At 34.7% G+C, this 20,397-nt stretch overlaps 2 protein-coding genes across 2 annotated transcripts; both read left to right on the plus strand.

The window, feature by feature from the left end:
* On the plus strand, positions 6,073-11,263 carry LOC109357850 (protein STICHEL-like 2). The gene is made up of 7 exons (XM_019601907.1): positions 6,073-6,370; positions 7,007-8,615; positions 8,708-8,927; positions 9,088-9,273; positions 9,397-9,453; positions 9,484-9,612; positions 9,846-11,263. The coding sequence occupies exons 2-7, from the start codon at positions 7,053-7,055 to the stop codon at positions 10,178-10,180; spliced, it is 2,490 nt and encodes an 829-aa protein (XP_019457452.1). The 5' UTR covers positions 6,073-6,370; positions 7,007-7,052; the 3' UTR covers positions 10,181-11,263.
* On the plus strand, positions 13,627-18,618 carry LOC109357858 (programmed cell death protein 4-like). Its single transcript, XM_019601918.1, has 4 exons — positions 13,627-13,881; positions 14,327-14,572; positions 16,341-16,435; positions 16,592-18,618. Exons 2-4 carry the CDS (start codon positions 14,353-14,355, stop codon positions 18,365-18,367), a joined length of 2,091 nt encoding a protein of 696 aa, XP_019457463.1. The 5' UTR covers positions 13,627-13,881; positions 14,327-14,352; the 3' UTR covers positions 18,368-18,618.

The following is a 20,397-nucleotide window of genomic DNA, read 5'->3' on the forward strand; positions in this document are numbered from 1 at the left end:
GTGATGAGTTGTAAAATAAAATAAAATGTAATGTCAGATATATTATCATGTAAGATAAGGTGTGATGAGTTGTAAGCTAGGGAATGGTGTGGTGTGATATTGTAAGATAAGGTTTGGTGAGTTGTAAGATTCTTGTGATAGAGATAGATGTATGCTTTCTTCTATAAATAGGAATGCTTAGACCACATTGTACTCGGAACAAGAACAAAATAAAACTTGTGTTTTATCATATCTATGTCTTCCTTCTAAGCTTTCTATCTTTCTGAAAGTCAAAGCTATAATGTTTATACCATAACCCTCTACATAGATATTAGTATGCTCTGCACTTGCCTCTATGAGGATCTTGTGCATCATAAAAGACATGTGACTTTAGATCCATGTTACGGTCCTGCCTATTATGGTAACATGCTATATAAGAGTAGCCGGACCTTGAGACATATAGAAGCCAACGGTTGGCTCACCGAAGTCTCGGTTGGTGAACCTTATAGGTGTGTTATCATGATAGGAGGCTCCCAGCCAGTGTAATATCAGAGCTATCTCAGAAAAACAGGGAGTATATATGATATGAATGTTATATGAGAGGTGAGTAGGAAAGGGCACATACTTATGAATACAACTATATGTACCCCTGTTTATACATAAAATATTGGGGGATGAGAATTGGAGTCCAATATTATTCGAAAGTGATTTGTGGGACAAAATCAACGTGAGTGTCCTTGTTGAGCAGTTAAGACAGGATTTTGATATAAAGTGCAGCATGTTAGTTAGCTTGGGTTAAAGAATAAAGAGTGCTAACTGCGAAAATGGATCCTCTCCATTACTGGAGGATCCAGTACCACATAGGATTATGACATGTGATTTTAAAAAGATTTAAATTGTGTAGATTTCAAAGTATTTTTTAACAAAAAATATTATAAATGATGAAATTAAATCTGGGCCTCATATTCCAGTACTGGACCCTCCAGTACTGGAGAGGATCCCAGCCCGCTAACTGCTAAGGCTGGCTTGTGACAATAACATTGCAACCCACTTACATAAATTCAAACACCTGGTGCGCATTGCTTGTTGCCATGTGGCAGTCTCTCTCAATACCAGTAATTTATGTCTTCTGCACATGCAAGAGTCGAGTGGTTTCACATCAAGGCCATTCATTTTTTTTCTTCCCTTTTTTGTTTTTTATTGTAGTTTGAATTATGTGAAATTATTGTTTAAAAACATAAAAATGTTATTGTCATGCTTGCAGCAAATAATTTGGTAGAGATATTTTTTGTACTACCAAATATATTTTCTTACTTTTTTGGGTAAGAAATTAATCTTTTTTGGGTTCGTAGCTGTCCCTTTTAATAAGTGCTGCTCACAAGAATCAAATTCTCAACCTTGGAGATCCAGTATAGCCTTACACTACTAGATCAACACTTTGTTATTCATTGTATGTGAAGGTTAATAAGTTATTGAAAACTTACAAAATAGTTGGAAGCTTATAAATTAGGTGTGGAAAATTAGGAGCTGATAAATTAGCTGAATAAATAAAATAGAATTATTTGATAAGATTTACTAATAAATTATTAAGAGCTATAAAATAAAGCTTATGGTTGTGAGTGTTTTCCATAGAGCTTATGTTTGTGAGTGTTTGGCCTAACTTGGAACCATACGTACAAGGTCCTAGTTAAATTCATAGCCAGAATACATACCCCAATGTGTGAGGAAATAGGGTAGGAGAATCCAAATGTAGTATACTATGATTATCATCCTTCATAAATCCCCAAAAAAATACAAGGTAATTTTATTAAACATCATTTAGTGGCTTGAATGTGATAAAAAAGAAAAGCATTTAAATGGAGCTAGATAATGGTAGACAAAAAGAGCCACACCTAACAATTTTCAGCCACATTTGTGTGGAGAGGGACCAAATGAGGCCCTTATGTTAACTGGTTCAACATCAAAAGAAGGCTTCTAATGAATTATTCCATGCATCACATGGAGCATGACTTTGCCCTTAGCCAAAATCATCAATAGATATTTGTTATCTCAAATCATGTCCTAAATTTTGTCTCATACCAATAATAATAAAACAAAAATAGAAGAAAAAAATAACAAACGTTTAATTTTTTTAACTAATATAATATGTTTTTATTAATGCATAACATAGTTTAGAACAACATATTTATATTTAATAACATAAGGGAGATAACTATCTAATTGTCAAATTACTCATGAGTATTGGCTAGAACACTTTACACCTTTATTTTTTTGGTCTTTGCTCCATTACCATTATCCCTACCTTCTCCTAGTTATGGTTCATGTTTACAAATGTACTAGCTAGTATTAGCCATGACTATGAGTCATGCTTAATCTGGTATAACATGTGAGAACAAATTAAAGAATCTTGCTAACCAATGTGTAAACGCTATGCAATTGATGTATATATAAAAATTTGAAGATAAGTCTAATTCATTTTCTCAAAAAGTAATTGAATTATTTTATCGGGTTCCTCTATTAGCACCTTTTTCTTTTATGGTCATTGTCTTTATTTAAATCCGTCCCCAACAACCCCACGTCATTTATTTGTATTTTAAAATATATAGGTTAACTGTTAATTATCACCAAATCATCATGATCAAGCATCAATTATTTATTTGGTTGGCATGGCTATTCTTAATTACTATTGTAAAATAAAGACAAAGGTCCTTGTGTTCTCCACATTCCTAATGGTTGCCCATACATTAACGTTAAAAGTATTAAATTACAGACCCCAAACAATAATACAGTTTGGTCCTGTAGATTGTTAAGGTTTCATGTAAAAATCATTTGATAACAAGACGAGTAGTTCGATATGTATTTAAATCATGCATAATAGATTGAAGTAGACAATTTACTTTTCAACATACCCCTCTACAAAATTCTACCAGACCTGACGAATGATTATATTTGACTCATAATTAAAGAACGTCATGAAAATAAATAAAAATTAGACTTTGACTTTGTTAGAGTAAAGTTTCATCTAAAAAGTAATTGGTGTTGTTAGAGTAAAGTTGGTACAATAGCCATGTGTGAATGTTCAATTTCCAATCAAATTCATGTTTGATGTTTAGCCCTTCTCAGGCCTTGTTACTTTCGGGTCATATTCAGCATCAACATTAGTTCCATTCTGGATAATTAGTATGCCGTGTGCACAAAGATCACTTTTTCATTTATGTGAACAAAAATGATATGATTAAGATTGTTAATTGAGATTTAATTAGGATCATAGATTTAGTCCTCTAGAAGAGACAGCTGGGAAGGAACACATAGTTGCACAATCATTTAAAGTCATGTAGCATAGTTATTATATGAGACCCGATTAAATCCATTTGGATTATATAATAATCATACCACTCAGTAAATAAGTGTTTCTAAATTCTTATTATCTGCAATTGCCAATTGGTATGGCTTGCTCATAAGAACTTAAAATTCTCCATGAATTACGTTACATGCAACCTTTTTTTACAAAGTGGATATATACCTTTCCCCCTTTCTGCTCAATTCTCTGTTTTTATTCTCCTTTTTTATATTTAATTTACATTTTTCTTTGTCATTTTTCATCTACGTATATAAATCAATAGTTTTCCAAGAGTTATTTGCATCCTTCATACAAACATAAATCTTTTATACTCATTATTATGTATTTTTATCTTTGTTACCATTACAAAACAAGATTATGATAATTTATTTTTTTAATTAATCTTTTTAGTTATGTAATTGTTTCTTATTGATATTTGATAGCTACACAATAACATAGACCTAAATATATAAGGACGTTGTAAAATGGTAGACTTAGCTATCTTTTGGATGAGGGAAGAAAATGGGAGGAGAAAAGATATGAAGAAAATAATATGGATCATCTCTAATACTACTGAAGTGTCCAATATTGAATGAGATGATAAATGTAGCATTTAAAAACTTTTAATTGCTTAGATTTTAAATTAAAGTTTTTTTAAATCATCAAATTAATTTGGGTCTCACAATTCTGCCGGGAACATCCACAGGTACGTGAGACTAACTCTCCCAACGAATATTTTTCCATCCACAAGACTCGAACCCGAGATCTTACTTAAGGAGAATTAAACATGTATCACTTGAATCAACGCTCGTTAGTATCCACAGATGATTTTGAGATAAAGTGATGGTAAAGATAAGGAATTTTTAAAAGATTTTCTTGTGTGATGTGAGGATAAGAAAATTGAGGTGAGGCCCACCATAATTTTCTCTCTCTTCTCTACTTATCTTATCAGCCAAAGTGAAGAAAATGAAAACTATCTCCTCTTATCTTCTTTCTTTTTAAAATTACTCCAACCAAATCATACATTAGTCAGCCCATAAAAATATCACTAAAAACAATTGGGCCTCCATAAGCCTGTTTTTTAACATTAGTATCACTCGAAGTTGAACTAGTTATCTGCTTTTTGAGTTGAGTCTTTTGCAGCATGCTCATTTGAAATGTTAATGAGATACCAATATTTTATTTTGGTGAACTATTCTCGAGAAGGTTAGGATTTTAGGAAATTAATGCAACAAAATAACAAATTGGAACTTCAATTGTTGGATTTATTTTTAAAAATAAGAAGAGAAGCTTTACATGGCTGCATCATTTATACATTATGCATCCATATTCCTCATCCATATTCCACCACTCAAACAACTATGAATAACAATTGATCTATGTATGCAACATTATTTTGGACCATTACAAGTCCATGTTATACCATTTAACTAATTAAACAGGGGGAGAAATCCACTTCCTCCCAACAATATCCTCTCTCATTAAACATTCTTCTGGCTACAAATAAACTGGACGTGTTACATTTTTGCAGTCTTATAAAAACTGTTTCGTGTCGGCCGGTTCAACCGATAAACCGAACCAGTCTCAATATCAGTATGGTACATTAGTTATACTAGTCATACAATCATACCGGTTAAAACTGGCCAAAACCGGTCATGCTGACCAGTTTTCAATTGAACCGTACCGGTTATACCAACCCGTTTTTATTTAAAATTAATTTTTTAATAAAATTGAAAAAATATTAATTTTTCAACATTAATGATAATATATTATATTTTTATATCTAATTTCGACAATATACAATTTAATTAGTAAATAATCAGTTAAACCACTATACCAATATACCAATACCCTGACTAGTTTATTAACAATACTGCATTATTAAATGATTCATTTTTTGTTTCGGTGTTTGAGGTACATTGCATGCAGATGACACGAAAATATCACAGGAAGCAAAAGACCGAGTGCATTCATCAAATTAAAGTGCACAGGATGCACCTCGTGTAAATTTTGCCCTTTTGGTGTGTTGTTAAAGCATTCACAAAAACCTGCAGAATCTTTTCCAAGTAGTAAATTATAGAGTGCCTATACTATTTAATTTAATTTGTGAATTATCACACAGAGTTGCAGGTTCACCGCCGCTCCTTTATCATAATAATAACCAAGTTGTAATTGTTAAATGTCAGAGAGCATCAGTTATAGGTCTGCGTTTCCAGGCTATGGCTAATCTACACACTTGAATGCATTTTTTTAAAACCAATTTCACCAAATCACAGATGATGACATAGTAGATGTAGTGTCTAGAGAAAAAACTGACATATATCACAACGTTATTTATTTATTAATGATTTATTTATAATTAATATGTATTATTTTCTTATAGATAAATTTGAGAATTAATTCACACTATAGCACTATAATTCTTATCACAATACTAATAATGACCATAATCACCCTAACAAATAGCTTGTAAAGTGAAAATTGCACCACTATTGGAAAAACTGCAGAAAGCAGACCGGAGTCACAGCTTTTCTCCATCAACTATATTAACTGAAGTTTTCATATTCCAAAAAAAAAATGTATTTTTCTCATGAGATAATTTATCTCATCTAACTAATAAAAATATAACTTATATAATATTTTGTTTAATTTTAAAAATACTTTTATAGAAAATAATAAAATATAACAATTTCAATGGTTTCCCTGTAATAAGAGATACTTTATTCTCTTCACAAAACTCGAAATCCCTGACTCCATGCACTCACCATCTACCTCTGCCAGAAAGGGTACAACACAAGCTTTCTCAACACTTGTTTGTGACAACTCATGGCATGCCTAACATTTATTACATATTTACTACAACGCCACTTCCATTCTATTTTTCTATCTCCCCCACACCACTCTTCTTGTTCTTCACTGCCACTATATCCTTCACCACCATGCGCATTCATTCCAAGTTCGGATTTTTCAACGACCCATTTTCTTCATTACCCCATATCACGGGTTTTTCTTTGTCAGTTTCGAAGATTTTGGTTGTTCCTATGTGTTAAGGTTTCTATTTGTTTATTTATCTATATTTGTTTTCTTTGACTTTGTCGTTTGCATTGTCTTTTTCTACCTAGTATCTAGAATATCTCATACTAAAATATGAGCTCGAGATTCTCACTTCTAACTTTCTTTCTTGTCTTAATGTCCATTCTAATAGTGACGAAAATGGAAAGGACACATTACTGTTAGAGGTAAGAACTAACCTTACTTGCATTTTTCTTTTTATTCTTCTCTGATCAAAGGTACTACATTTTCCACATATTCTCTTGTTTGTTCAATTTGCTATGCTCATTTTCCACTTGAATGTTCTGACAAAGCTGTCAGTAAGAAACAATCTATCCTTTATTTTGTTTTTTTCAGAGTGACTATTAAATTTAAGATGAGAAGCTACAATGCAAAAACTTCATTTGACTTTGCTTGTGTTTTTTCGGGAGCACTACTTCTCTCTCACAAAGTATGTCACTCCATTGTCTTATTATTGAAAAAATATATTTAAGTTAAAAAATCAACAAAAAATGTTTTTATGACAGAAGTAAGTGACACACTTTGTGGACTCTTTCATTTTCATGTTTTGATATGAAATATAGGAAGAGAAAAGGATTGTGATTTCATGTTCTGATGTGTGTTCTTTTATTCTAGGTTGGAGTACTGTTTAGTGTGATTCTGATTATATAACTGTAAGACAATGGATGGTAGGAGGCATTCAGTTGATATTCCTATTTCTAAAACTCTTGTAGCATTGAGGAGGGTCAAGTCATTGAGGGATCCTTCAACTAATTGCATAAGCAAACTTTCTCCTTTGATTGATAATGTACATTGTGAATATGGTTCGGGTAATGGGATTTCGTCGTGGTTCTTGGATGCTTCTCATGCATGTGGTTCTGATCATGATGCTTTTTTAAGATCAAAGGATTCAGATTTTAAGGGGAAAAGAGAACACTATAGTACTGATTTTAGATTAGATAACTATTGTAGGGGCTCATGTAAGGAAAGGCCGAGAGACGATGAACCGGTTTACTATAATCCTAGTCCACAAGGCATTTTTGGAACTAAATTGTCAAATGAAAGCTGTTGTAGCAACCATGGGGGTGGAGGATTAGATTTAGCTTGCATCTTGTCTCCTATTAATCATTTGAGGAATGAGGAATCATGCCATTCATCAACTGTATTGTCATCACAGTTAGGGAGAACAGAGTACTCAAAGTCAAATACGAAGTCACTATTCAAGAATCAAGTGAAAAAATCAGAAGAGATGGGTGATATTGCAAGCCATGTAGGTAGTCCATGCCTTTCTCTTGGTGATGCTCTCTCAACGTGTAGCGCAGCAGCACATATAATTCAAGGTGTAAATGTTTTAGATAATCATAATGGGTGTAGGATAAGCTGTTGGTCAAAATCACCAAGTTTTGGAGAATCAAATCATTATTCTGAAATGGAAGACCTTCCTTTGACATTGCAGCATGTTAGTGAGACAGGTCTTAATGAACATAGAAGCATGAGACACATTGGTGGCGGAACTAGTACAAATTTGGAAACTCCTCGGAGTTTATGTATGAAATTCAGGCCAAAATCTTTCAGTGATTTGGTTGGACATAATGTGGTAGGAAGGTCTCTTTTGGGTGCTATCTCTAGAGGAAGAATAACATCTTTTTACCTCTTCCATGGTCCCCGTGGTACAGGCAAGACATCTGCATCCAGGATCTTTGCTGCTGCACTGAATTGCCTCTCTTTTGAGGAACAAAGGCCATGTGGTCTGTGTAGGGAATGTGTTTTGTTCTTTAATGGAAGAAGTAATGATATTAAGGAAGTGGATTTTTTGAGAATCAATCATGCAGACAAGGCTAAATCCCTTGTTAAGAATGCTTGCATACCTCCAGTTTCCTTGCGCTTTAAGGTGTTTATTATTGATGAGTGCCAGTTTTTGCATCGGGAAACATGGGTGATTCTTTTGAATAGTCTAGAGAATGTTCCCCAACATGTGGTTTTTGTGATGATCACTCCGGAATTGGATAAACTTCCTCGAAGTGCAGTCTCGAGGGCTCAAAGGTATTACTTTCCGAAGATTAAAGATACTGACATTGCAAGAAGATTGGAACAAATTTGTGTTGTCGAAGCTATTGATTATGAACAAGTTGCCTTGGACTTCATTGCTGCTAAATCATGTGGTTCTCTTAGGGATGCAGAAATGATGCTTGACCAACTGAGTTTGCTTGATAAAAAAATCACAATTTCCTTAGCTTATGAGCTTGTAAGTGTTGTTCTTTGTTCTGTACAATTCTCCTCAGAACTGTTTTCCTTTATTCTCCTGGGAATTCAATCTTGCCCTTTGTTGTTATGCAGACTGGTGTTGTTTCTGATGAAGAATTGTTTGAATTGTTGGACCTGGCTTTGTCACCTGACACTTCAAATACAGTTATAAAAGCCCGGGAGCTTATGAGTTCACGGATAGATCCTCTACAACTTATGTCACAGCTGGAAAATCTTATAATGGATATTCTTGCAGGGAAATGTGAAGTTGGTGGTGCTGAAATTGGCAGAAGATTTTCTAGTAGACATACCTGTAAGTTCATGAAAGTATAATATATCATATCCTTTCAGCTTTCATCATATGTATTAGCTGTTCAATTTTTTTTGCTGGGTGTGCTTGTGTTTCACCTTGTAAACTCCATTGCGCTCTTATCTTATTTCTGTTGTTTGACTGATTATTTTCTCAATGATAGCGGAAGCAGACCTGCAGAAACTAAATCATGCAGTAAGAATACTTTCAGAAACAGAGAAGCAGTTAAGAATTTCAAAGAATCAAACAACATGGTTCACTGCAGCGCTTCTACAGCTAAACTCTGTAGAATATTCATCTGTGGATGCAAATGATAGCAAGTCATGTTTAAGAGTTGCGTCCACTCGAGGTGGGCTTCATACTTTTTTATTCCATACAATACTTAGCGAATGTGTGGCACGCCGTTGGAAGAGTTGAAGCAATTTGATCAGGTTGAAGTTTCTTTTCTAATGTTGTCTTTAAATGCTAACAGATGGGGATTTCTGCAGTACATCATCTGAAGGAGAGAGTGTGAAGCATGCCGCTACTGGTAAGTGTGATGATAAATCATATAGATTAGAATTGCACGAGGATCGCAGAGGAACACTGGATTCGATATGGTATAGAGCTACAAAGATATGTCAATCTAGCAAGCTGAAGAATTTTCTCAGGAAGCATGGGAAGTTGTCTTCACTTTGGGTTAATCAAGGTATGTTTTGCATTTTATCTGCACTGTTTTTTATCCGAACATTATTTTTGCAGTCAAGAGAATTTCTGGTATCATCGGATGATGGATATCCTACTGTTATGGTTGGTGTTGTGTTTTTATTTTCTGTTGGACGTTTTTCTATGAGAGATTCTTGTATATTTGTGAGATTTATCTTCCATGGAGAAGTGAGAACTAAGTACCGAGTAATGAATGGAGTATATTCTAATTTTCAGGCCTTGCAGTTGCTGAGTTGGAATTTCATCATCGTGACTTTGTTGCTAGAGCTGAGAAGTCATGGAAACTGATTGCAAGTTCCCTGCAGTTTATATTGGGTTATAACATTGAGCTCAGGATCAATTATGTACCTTGTACTTCAGATTCAAAGTTTGCAAAATTTAAGAGGTCATATTTCAATTTCTTTAATTGTTCCCGCAGAATTCTACGGAAATCAGTGTCATATAATGAACAAGGGAGTGAATCTGACTATGCTGATTGTACCTCTGAAAAGCCTATAATGAAGGATCAAATTCTAACTTGTTCCTCTGATGCAATCAGCATAGTCAGATGATGCAACGGAGTTTGTTACAACTTTGAGAAATTCGGAAGGGAATTTACTCAGGTCCATGGGGAATAGATTTTTTATAGTTCAGCTCAAGAGGCTCCGAAGACTTCATATTCTAGATTCTCTCAATGATGAGGGAGACAACTATACACTTCAAGTTTCATCAACGATCAATTTGGTTAGCGAGTCTAACTGTTTTCCTCAAACCCGCTGGCTTCATAAGAAGTCTTGTTCTTCGCATGCATCACAACAGAAGGATCTTGTTTTATCAATCCCTAGGTACAAATGTTCTTCTGAGACTTGTTGCTAGCATAATGAACCCCATGTTTTTTTCCTGCAGCTCTAACAACTGCAACAAAACCACTGAGGAAAATTAGGTTGTTTTGCATCTTGATCAATTATCATTGTTCACGGTCATTGTACTGTCAGGCTTTAGTCTAGGAAAACTTGATATTGTCAATGCTATGTTGGCGTAGTTAAAAAATGATTGCACTGCCGTTATATACTCGTGGGATTAGTCATTCCCTGCATTGCTTATTTTGTTTCCTTATATCAGCTATGGTCAGTAATTATGTTTGATACTGAAGTATCCTGATATATATCGAGTAGTCGGTAGCCACGACGACTAAAGAGCAGGCTGACTATTGGATGTATACTAGGTCTGACGTATGATCTTTATGAGAGGGGTACCTTGCTTCGCCTAAGTCAATGAGTGTGTGTCAAGTTAAGGATTAGAGAACTCACATGCTCCTTGTGTTAAATGTTTATTATAAGTAGGATTCCCTAAGTAGTATGAAATACTCTGTGTTGATATACCTTATCGCGTATTTGTTGATGTATAATGGATGGATTGCTGTTTAATGCTGGAGCTTTCTGCACATCTTTTGAAGGGAGCAAGAAGAATTGTTTATTGCCAGGGTAATGCGCCACTATAAATTGTGGCCAATTACCCTCAAAGTGCAAAATTATATTTTCTGAAGGAACTAATGATCCTAATTTTATGTTGGAGGCTAAATTTCAGCACTTAGAATTTATTTCAATCATTAACTTTTTCAAGTACTTACCCAGTTGTTACTTTAATTGGTTTCCCTGTAGTTCCTAGCTCAAAGAGAAAACTAGGAAGGAAAGCTTACAAAGAAGTGTAAGTAAAGTTTTGATATGATATGTTGCTTTGTACCTGATATTCTTCTGTATTGTTTGCTAACAAAAACATATTAACATATTTATTGAATTTGTCATATTGTAGTAGATGGTGAATAAATTGTTAAGTTGAGCTTCTCTAAATTTTTATTGCAGCCAAACCATAGGTTTAGAATCTAAACTTTAGATTTACTTTGATGGAGGAACCCCAATGATCCCTGTGTTAAAAGAATTCTCAATTAAACCGAATCTGAATGTTGCACACACACATGCACTTATATAATGTAATAACACTTTATAGACCATTATTACAAGCCTTATTCAAACCTCTTTTATTCATTCAGCTATACAATATTCTGACAATAAGTTTTCTCATCTGTATGAACTCATCACTTCTATGGTAAATATTGCATTGCAACAGAATTTATAATGGTTGTGTATAACTGCCAAGAGTTATATACCTTAACATAAATTTTGCTACACGGCTCGCGCATTTGGTTGCCCTATTTATGTATTGCGAAAAATGTCTGAATGGAATGACTCCCAATTTTAGTTTAGCCTCAAATTTACATACTAGAAAGTAGATAAATCAAAATTTGTAGGAGACTAGATCTTTCCAAGTTTCTTAATGCACAAGCTATCTTGTTACAATGCCCATAGTTTAATGAGGAGTATTTTGGCAACTTCATTATATAAAATGCCTTGTGGCATATTAGTGGCGGTTTGACAATGTTCGATGAATCAAAATAAAACTAGGAGGGAAAGAAAAAAAGTCGTTCATTGAACATTAAAAAGGATTATTTTATTATTGTTCATTGAACAATATATTATTATCTATGCTGAGGGAGAGGTTCGTGTAGTGTGAAATTGAATACTTGGAAACTCTACGCGCATTCCATAATTCATTTGAAAATTATATACATAGAGGAATCATTTGAGAATAATTTAGAGTGTTAGTGTGTGCATGTGAAGCCAAATAATGTTCAAATGTATTTTTTGTATAAACAAATATATTAAAAATGAGCATAATGGTCTCAACCCGATCATATTTTACAAACAAGATCAATATGTACACTATTGGGTAAAAGTATAGTATGTAGATTCCATATTTTTTAAAACCATAATTAAAATATAATTTGGATCAAATTTAAAATATGGATAAAACTAGGTCTGTCCCCTTAAAAATAATATCAATTATCGTATTCTAAATGGACCAAATAATAGCAAACTATAACATTCTCTACGAAGTTTTCCTTTTATCGGTTTTAAAAAGAGAATCATGAAGTGCTTTTACAATCGAATTTGGCACACTAATTTAAATATGTAGTCAAGAATAAAGTCTCTTCCACACATTGGAAACAAAATGGCAATAAAGAAACATACGTGTTCATCACAAAATACACTTCAAATCATCTACCCAAACTATATTTCTCTTAAGAAGCTCAAACTTAGTTGCAACTCTTCCTTTGATAACTTTCTACATTAAACAACAAACCTTTGACAGATACAATAAATCCAACATAAATTAAGAATATTATATGGCTCTGTCACTACTGAACACATAGCTCCCCACTTTATCAAGATTCCATCTCCATCTACCAGCTACATCACTAGTACAAGAATGGTTTCGAATAAGATCATAAAGACTTCTCGCATAAGTTTCCTCCCACTCAAATAATGATCTCCTTCACTGAATTTTCCAATACGACTTCCCATTAGTCCACGTCCCACAATCCATTACCAAGAAAGAAAATACATAGCAAGCATGTTTTGCGACTTTGCTTCCTTCAAATTTATCAACAAAGAAAATAGCTTTAAAATGGATTTTTGCTTCCCTCTAAGGACGATAATTAGTGCTGGCAAAATTACTTTTAAAAAATGTCCTAGCTGTACCAATACTCAAAGAAAGAAAATTGGACCAACATAGTTAACTTAATGATCGTGCAAATTTAAATCTCAAATTTAAATGTCCAAATTTGATTTTTGGAAAAATGCAACCCATGATAGTAAACAGGCCCAAACTCGAATACCTTATTTTGAAGTGTACACTTAAACCCTAACCCACATATAAATAGTAATAATATTGTAATACTCGAGTTAGACATTAAGTTACAATTGATCCAAATAACATTAATAAAGTAATCAAAAATTAATTTATAAACCTTTATAAAAAAAAGTTACATGTGTTACTACTTTACACGATACACGTCACTTTTGTCACTTTTTTTTCAGTGCAGTTTGATTTGTACGATTAATTTTATTCTGTATTTTATTCCGTAAGAGGTTAATTTTTCATACTTATCCATTTCTCTTCTTTCTCATATATATTTTCCACCGACTCAGACACAACACAAGCACACACACTCACTCTCCGATTATCTTACTTCACCTTCTCATCGTTTTAGGGTTTCTTCTTTCTCTCTCGATCTTCGTTCCTTTTTGTGTTATCGTTTCTACTTTCTGGAAGATCCGATTCAGAAATCAAGTTGCTTCTCCTGTCTTGGCTTGAGATCCGAGCCAAGAACAGAAGAATCTGATCCACTCTTGCATTTCCTACTCACTCATTCGTATTATTCACTTCTCTCTCTCTTTTTCCATTTCCGTTTTTAATTTATCTGTGATTTTGATTTTGATTTAGTTTTCGTGCGATGATGATGTTGTGTTTCCATGCTGTTTATTTATTTTTGAAATTAAAACTAAGCAAGTTGTTTTTCTTATAGAGATGCTTTGTTTGGTGTTGTGAGGTGCAGAGGAATAGTGCATGCGGGTGGTATCACTATCAAGTGAAAACGCTGTTATTTTATTTGTTAATCGTTATAGTTTCTGTTTAGAGATAAATTATTGTTGTGCTGTGTGGAATTGCTTTATTTATGTATTGGAAGGGTTTTTAATTGGTTGTGAAATTGACTGACTTGGACTTAAGTGCATGTAACATAGCTTTATCATTCTGTTTTGATTGTTTTACATTGTTATTGATGAATTAATGGGATTAATCGGTGATTGTGTATATAGGGTTTGTTTTTCTTCTCTCTGTGCAAATGGCATCGAGTGAGGGATTTCTGACAGAAGGGCAGAGGGAAATGCTAAAAATTGCCAGTCAAAATGCGGACATTTTGTCTTCATCGCCAAAATCTCCATCGGCTTTGTTGTCTGAACATCATATAAAAGCTCCCACCGGTGGTAAGGCGCAAACTGCTGGGATTGCTGTGAGGCATGTGCGCCGATCACACTCAGGAAAGTTTGGGCGGGCGAAGAAGGGTGAGTTCATGTCCTTTAGATGCTTTATTTAGAGTCGTGACTTTTGTATTCCTTTGTCGCATCTGTGCGTTTATCCTCTGATGGGTTAATTATGCAATTTCCATTATTAGGCTGTTGAATTTATTGAGAAGGTGGTCAAGGAAGGAAGACTATCAAGAGCGCATTTAGTATATACTATACAAATAGGTTAACAAATTAGGATCTTCATAAGTTGTCTTATTTACGGCACACGTGGCTTGTATTTTTTGTCCTGTGGCAAATCGTAAATAAGCTTACTAATTCTCTGAAATCGTGGAATTATTGGTGTTGGTTGGTAAAGTTCTGATTTTATTTTGATCTAGCTGGCTAGCAACAGTCTATGTTATCAATCAGGCCACTATTGCAAGTGATCGCATCTTCACGTTGTAGCATGATGTAACTGCTTCTTCCTGGTGCACCACAGTTCATGTTGTAGTTGTGGATATTGCAGGCGCAAGTGTGGCCATAGCGGCCGCTATCTTAATGCGGCTACTGAAAAGTTCCCATTTATGTTTCACGAATTGTGGCTGATCTTCTTTGCCATTTTTGTTTTCTTTACCTTTTCTTACAAATTTACCTCTTTTTAACTAATCAAAGTTCTTTATTAACATAATTATTTATTTTGCCCTCGCTTAGTCTTTCCAAATATGTCTTATTTACCCATTCAAACTCTGAATGACCACTTTGCCCTTACTTTTACTGCCTCCCACCCAGATCTTCTTTTTCCTCACTCCAAACATCAAGTCATATGTGATTAGGGTGAGAAATGTGAGAAGCCCATTTCTCACTTCGTTTCTTTCTTCAGCAGCTGCCCCAGCCCTCTCAAACCATCTCCTTTCTGTGGCCCTTTATTTTTCTTGCTTGTTTCTAGTGACTTTAAGCAGACCTAGTGGGTTTTGCAGAAACCGCCCCACTCTCTGTTTTCACATCTGAAAACATTTTTAGTCCCCTGTTCTTTGCTTGTGTGACTTAATTTGTGCTCCACTGTTTTCACGTCAAATGCCAAGCTGAGTTACTTTAATCCTTAGAGGCTTTGAGTGTTAACAACAATTAATTTTTTATTAGTTATGACCGTGCCTTTACTTTTGGGCATTTTTTTTATGTTTGAGCATTTACATGTAAAATAAAGAGAATGGGGAGGGTAGATGTACGCAGCCTTACCCGCGCGACTGTAGAGACTTTTTGCAGGATTTTAACTTCGTGACCTCTTTCATACTGCTATCTGCAATCCTCCTCTAGCATTTTTGGTACCAGCCGGCAGCCGCTGTAGGAGATTGACTACCTTGGCTGAAATGGATTTCATTAGCCCTCTGCGATATTTTGGATAATGATAAATTAAAGTGATATCCTATCCTGATACTCATACCACAGTTGTTAATAATTAATCATTGATAGTTTAATACAGATATGGTGAAAGGTTGCTGCTGTAGTATTTAGGGGTTTGCCTTTGGCTCTTAGTACAAAATTTGGTTTCCATTCAATCTGAAATCTGGAGTCATATTCATTAACTTTGAAAGTGAAGATGTTTATATATGCACACAATAACCTATTAGATCTTTGTTTGATTCAGAGTACTTCAGGTTTCAGACTAATGATTTAGTTTTTATTTTAGGTTGACAATCATGATGATAGGCAGTGGTGTTTAGCTTTTACGCTTGCAGCTTTCACTTGCAGTATATGCTGTTAGAATTAGTTAAGTTTGGTAACGGTCTTCATCTTTTGATTTGATGTTTTTATCTTGTGGATGCAGATGGTGCTGGTGGTAAGGGCACTTGGGGAAAATTACTTGATACTGATGTTGCATCTCACATAGACAGGAATGATCCAAATTATGACAGTGGCGAGGTAAAATATCTTCTCTGGTTTTGTTCATAGTTTTTGACAGCATTTAAGAATTTCTTTCCTTTTCATTTAGAGTCTTGTAAAATTTTGTTGCTTTTGCGAATGGACTACCTGAATATGCATAACTTGAATGTGTTCGGATGCTCTTGCTGTTTATAGGAACCCTATCAGCTGGTTGGTTCTACTGTCACTGACCCGTTGGATGAATTCAAGAAAGCAGTGGTATCCATTATAGAAGAATATTTCAGTACTGGGTCCGTTGAACTGGCTGCATCTGACCTCAGAGAACTTGGCTCAAGTGAATATTATCCATACTTCATTAAGCGCCTTGTATCCATGGCTATGGACAGGCATGATAAGGAGAAAGAAATGGCTTCTGTTCTGCTCTCAGCTTTGTATGCTGATGTCATCAGTCCCGCGCAGATTAGGGATGGATTCTTTATGCTCATTGAATCTGCTGATGATCTTGCAGTGGACATACTGGACGCGGTTGACATCATTGCTTTATTCCTGGCACGTGCTGTTGTTGATGAGATCCTTCCTCCTGCCTTTCTAGCCAGGGCAAGGAAGGCTCTTCCAGAATCTTCCAAGGGTGTTCAGGTAATCCAGACTGCTGAGAAGAGTTATCTCTCAGCTCCACACCATGCTGAACTTGTGGAGAGACGATGGGGTGGTAGCACTCAAATCACTGTTGAGGAAGTAAAGAACAAGATTGCTGATCTACTTAAAGAATATGTGGATAGTGGTGACACACTTGAAGCTTGTAGGTGTATCCGTGAGTTGGGTGTTTCATTTTTCCATCACGAGGTTGTGAAGAGGGCTCTGGTACTAGCCATGGAGAACCGTTCTGCAGAACCTCTGATGTTGAAGCTATTAAAAGAAGCAGCAGAAGAAGGGCTCATCAGTTCAAGCCAAATGGTGAAAGGGTTTTCTCGTTTGGCAGATGGTCTGGATGATCTTGCTCTTGATATTCCATCAGCTAAAGCCTTGTTCCAGTCATTGGTTCCTAAAGCAATATCTGAAGGATGGCTTGATGCTTCATTCACGAAACCTGCTGGTGAAGATGGGGAAATTCAATTTAAAGATGAGAAGTTGAGGAAGTACAAATGGGAAGCTGTAACTATAATTCATGAGTATTTTCTGTCTGATGACATTCCTGATCTCATTCAGAGTCTTGAAGATCTTGGAGCACCTGAATATAACCCAATATTCTTGAAGAGGCTAATAACTCTTGCTATGGACAGAAAGAACAGAGAGAAGGAAATGGCATCTGTACTCCTTTCTGCTCTTCATATTGAGATATTCTCAACAGAGGATATAGTTAATGGTTTTCTCATGCTTCTGGAAAGTGCTGAAGATACAGCACTGGATATACTGGATGCTTCGAATGAGCTCGCACTGTTTTTAGCTCGGGCTGTGATTGATGATGTGTTGGCCCCTCTGAATCTGGAAGAAATTGGCAGCAGGTTACCACCAAAATGCAGTGGTAGTGAAACTGTGCTAATGGCTCGGTCACTCATTGCTGCTCGTCACGCTGGTGAGAGACTATTGAGATGCTGGGGTGGTGGGACTGGATGGGCTGTGGAGGATGCCAAGGACAAGATCATGAAGCTCTTAGAGGAGTACGAGAGTAGTGGGGTCTTGGGTGAAGCATGCCAGTGTATACGCGACCTGGGAATGCCTTTCTTTAACCATGAGGTAGTGAAGAAAGCTTTGGTTATGGCCATGGAGAAGAAGAATGATAGGATGCTATATCTACTTCAGGAGTGCTTTAATGAAGGTCTGATCACCATTAATCAGATGACTAAAGGGTTCACCCGTATTAAGGATAGTCTTGATGATCTGGCTTTGGACATTCCGAACGCAAAGGACAAATTTAGCTTCTATGTGGAACATGCCCAGACGAAGGGCTGGTTAGCTTCTTCCATCATATGATTTTGCTGCAGATGCCTAACTTACCCCATGTTGCTGCTTTTATAGAAGATATGCTTTTATTGCTTCTCATGTATGCTGTCCTTTAACTCAAGGTTGGTAAATCTTGGGTTTTTGGACTTTTGGTGATCTTTTTTATCTGTTCTTGTACTTGCCCTCTTTTTTCCAGAACCGACTGAGATAACTTTTATGTCAATTCTCTGTCTAAGATTATGTGCATTATTTTAGAAAGGTGTATACTGTATTTTTCATCATTGTTTTTTATTTTGTTGAGTCTTCGTTCATGGTACGATTCTTTATTTTAAACTGCTTGAAGGCAAAAGTAACTAGAAAATAGGGTTAATGTCCTACCTCCCACCTCTTCAACCACGTAGCACTTGGATATTGAAGGTAAAGATATCACGCAGAAGCTTAGACTACTTTTACAAACCCTGCTACAATAGTGTAAATTTCGTTACTTGTGCAAAAAATGTATGGTAAATTTGAACTTCGGAGGAGATTACTAACTAAAGATATACTACAAGAAATTGATTTCAGGAATCTTGATACCACTTGTGTCCTTTTTTGAATGCACCTAAATCTCATAACTATTTGTTTTTAACTTGTGAGTGGTCCAAGGAGCCTGTAAAGTATCTTATGGAGTGGTTTGGTTGTCAAAATTCCACAACTGATATGAATAGAGGGATTCAGTTAGATGACTATGTGTTAGCATCTGGATAGAAAGATGCTGCAGAATTTTTAGACGTTCAAGCATAACTAGCATTCCTTGTTTATGACGACCTTTAACAGTCACTGAGGTTTGGGATCATGTGCTGTAAACCTAACAAGATGAGAAACAGTGAGAAGCTATTGCAAGAGATTTTATATATGTTCTTGTAATTTTCCATATTCATTTTTTAATCCCTTAGAGTGAACCTTCATAGAAAATGACAGCAAACAAGTCTGAATTTGAGTGAGGCTCAAATATATCGATTTGAATATAATGGAGTCAGGACCATACAATCTATTATTCTTAAGCTTTCTACTGAGTGAAGTGGTACGATGCAACTATGAATGCGAGTAGCATCACATACTCCACTCCCAGGGCCTTAACAAGCATCACCTCCCTCTCATCTCCCCTTACTTTGTTAGTGACTTTCTATGCTTTATCACTAAAGTAATAGACAAGTTTTTTAAAACTAAACAAAATGATGAAATGAGTTATTCTATGTTAAATCAGACTTTCCTGATTTAAAGATTAATCTGCTTAAAGGTGTGAACTAGAGTCACTTTCAAGACTAGACAGTAATCAAATCAGAAGTGCATATCACATACACTATTTGATAAAATCATATTATTCATTTATTTAGATTATACATAAAAAAAGTTGATAAAAATGTTACATTTGTTTTTCAGTTTTAATTTTTTCTATGAATGTAGTTTCGATGGATACATAATAAAATAGTTAAAAATTAAAATCGTTTTTTAACAAAATGTTCTTTGAAATGTATCCAATCAATAATCCAAATGCCAAATGTTATGTAACACATTTTTGTCCACTAAATACATTTTATTTTATTATAAATATATATTGGTCAACTTTAAAAAATTATTTTGTGTGGTATTGACGCCTATTGAAATTGAATTTGTATTAACAAATTTGAAGAGAATTTCACATATGATAGGGGAAAAATTCCTCCAATCAAGTAATTAACTATTAATTACTCTACTCCTAAGGAAAGAAATATTTCTAGAAGATATAATTCATATTTCATTGATTGATTTCATTATCGATGAACAAAGAATTATTTAAAGAAAATAAAAAAATCATAAAATGATTGTAAACACACAAATGTTATATCATCTCACAATAAGAACATTCTAGAATTGTTTCTATAATATCAATATTTAATAAATTTAAATAATCAACTATAATATTTTATCCTATCTCTTTTCTAATAAATCTCATAACAAATATTATAACATACATCTTATCATTACCGACTTCTTTAAAATCAACATTGTGATTGAATAATTGGGTCCTTGATTCAAGG

Source organism: Lupinus angustifolius, chromosome LG01 (genome assembly GCF_001865875.1).
Source record: "Lupinus angustifolius cultivar Tanjil chromosome LG01, LupAngTanjil_v1.0, whole genome shotgun sequence".
NCBI classification, from domain to species: Eukaryota; Viridiplantae; Streptophyta; class Magnoliopsida; order Fabales; family Fabaceae; genus Lupinus; species Lupinus angustifolius.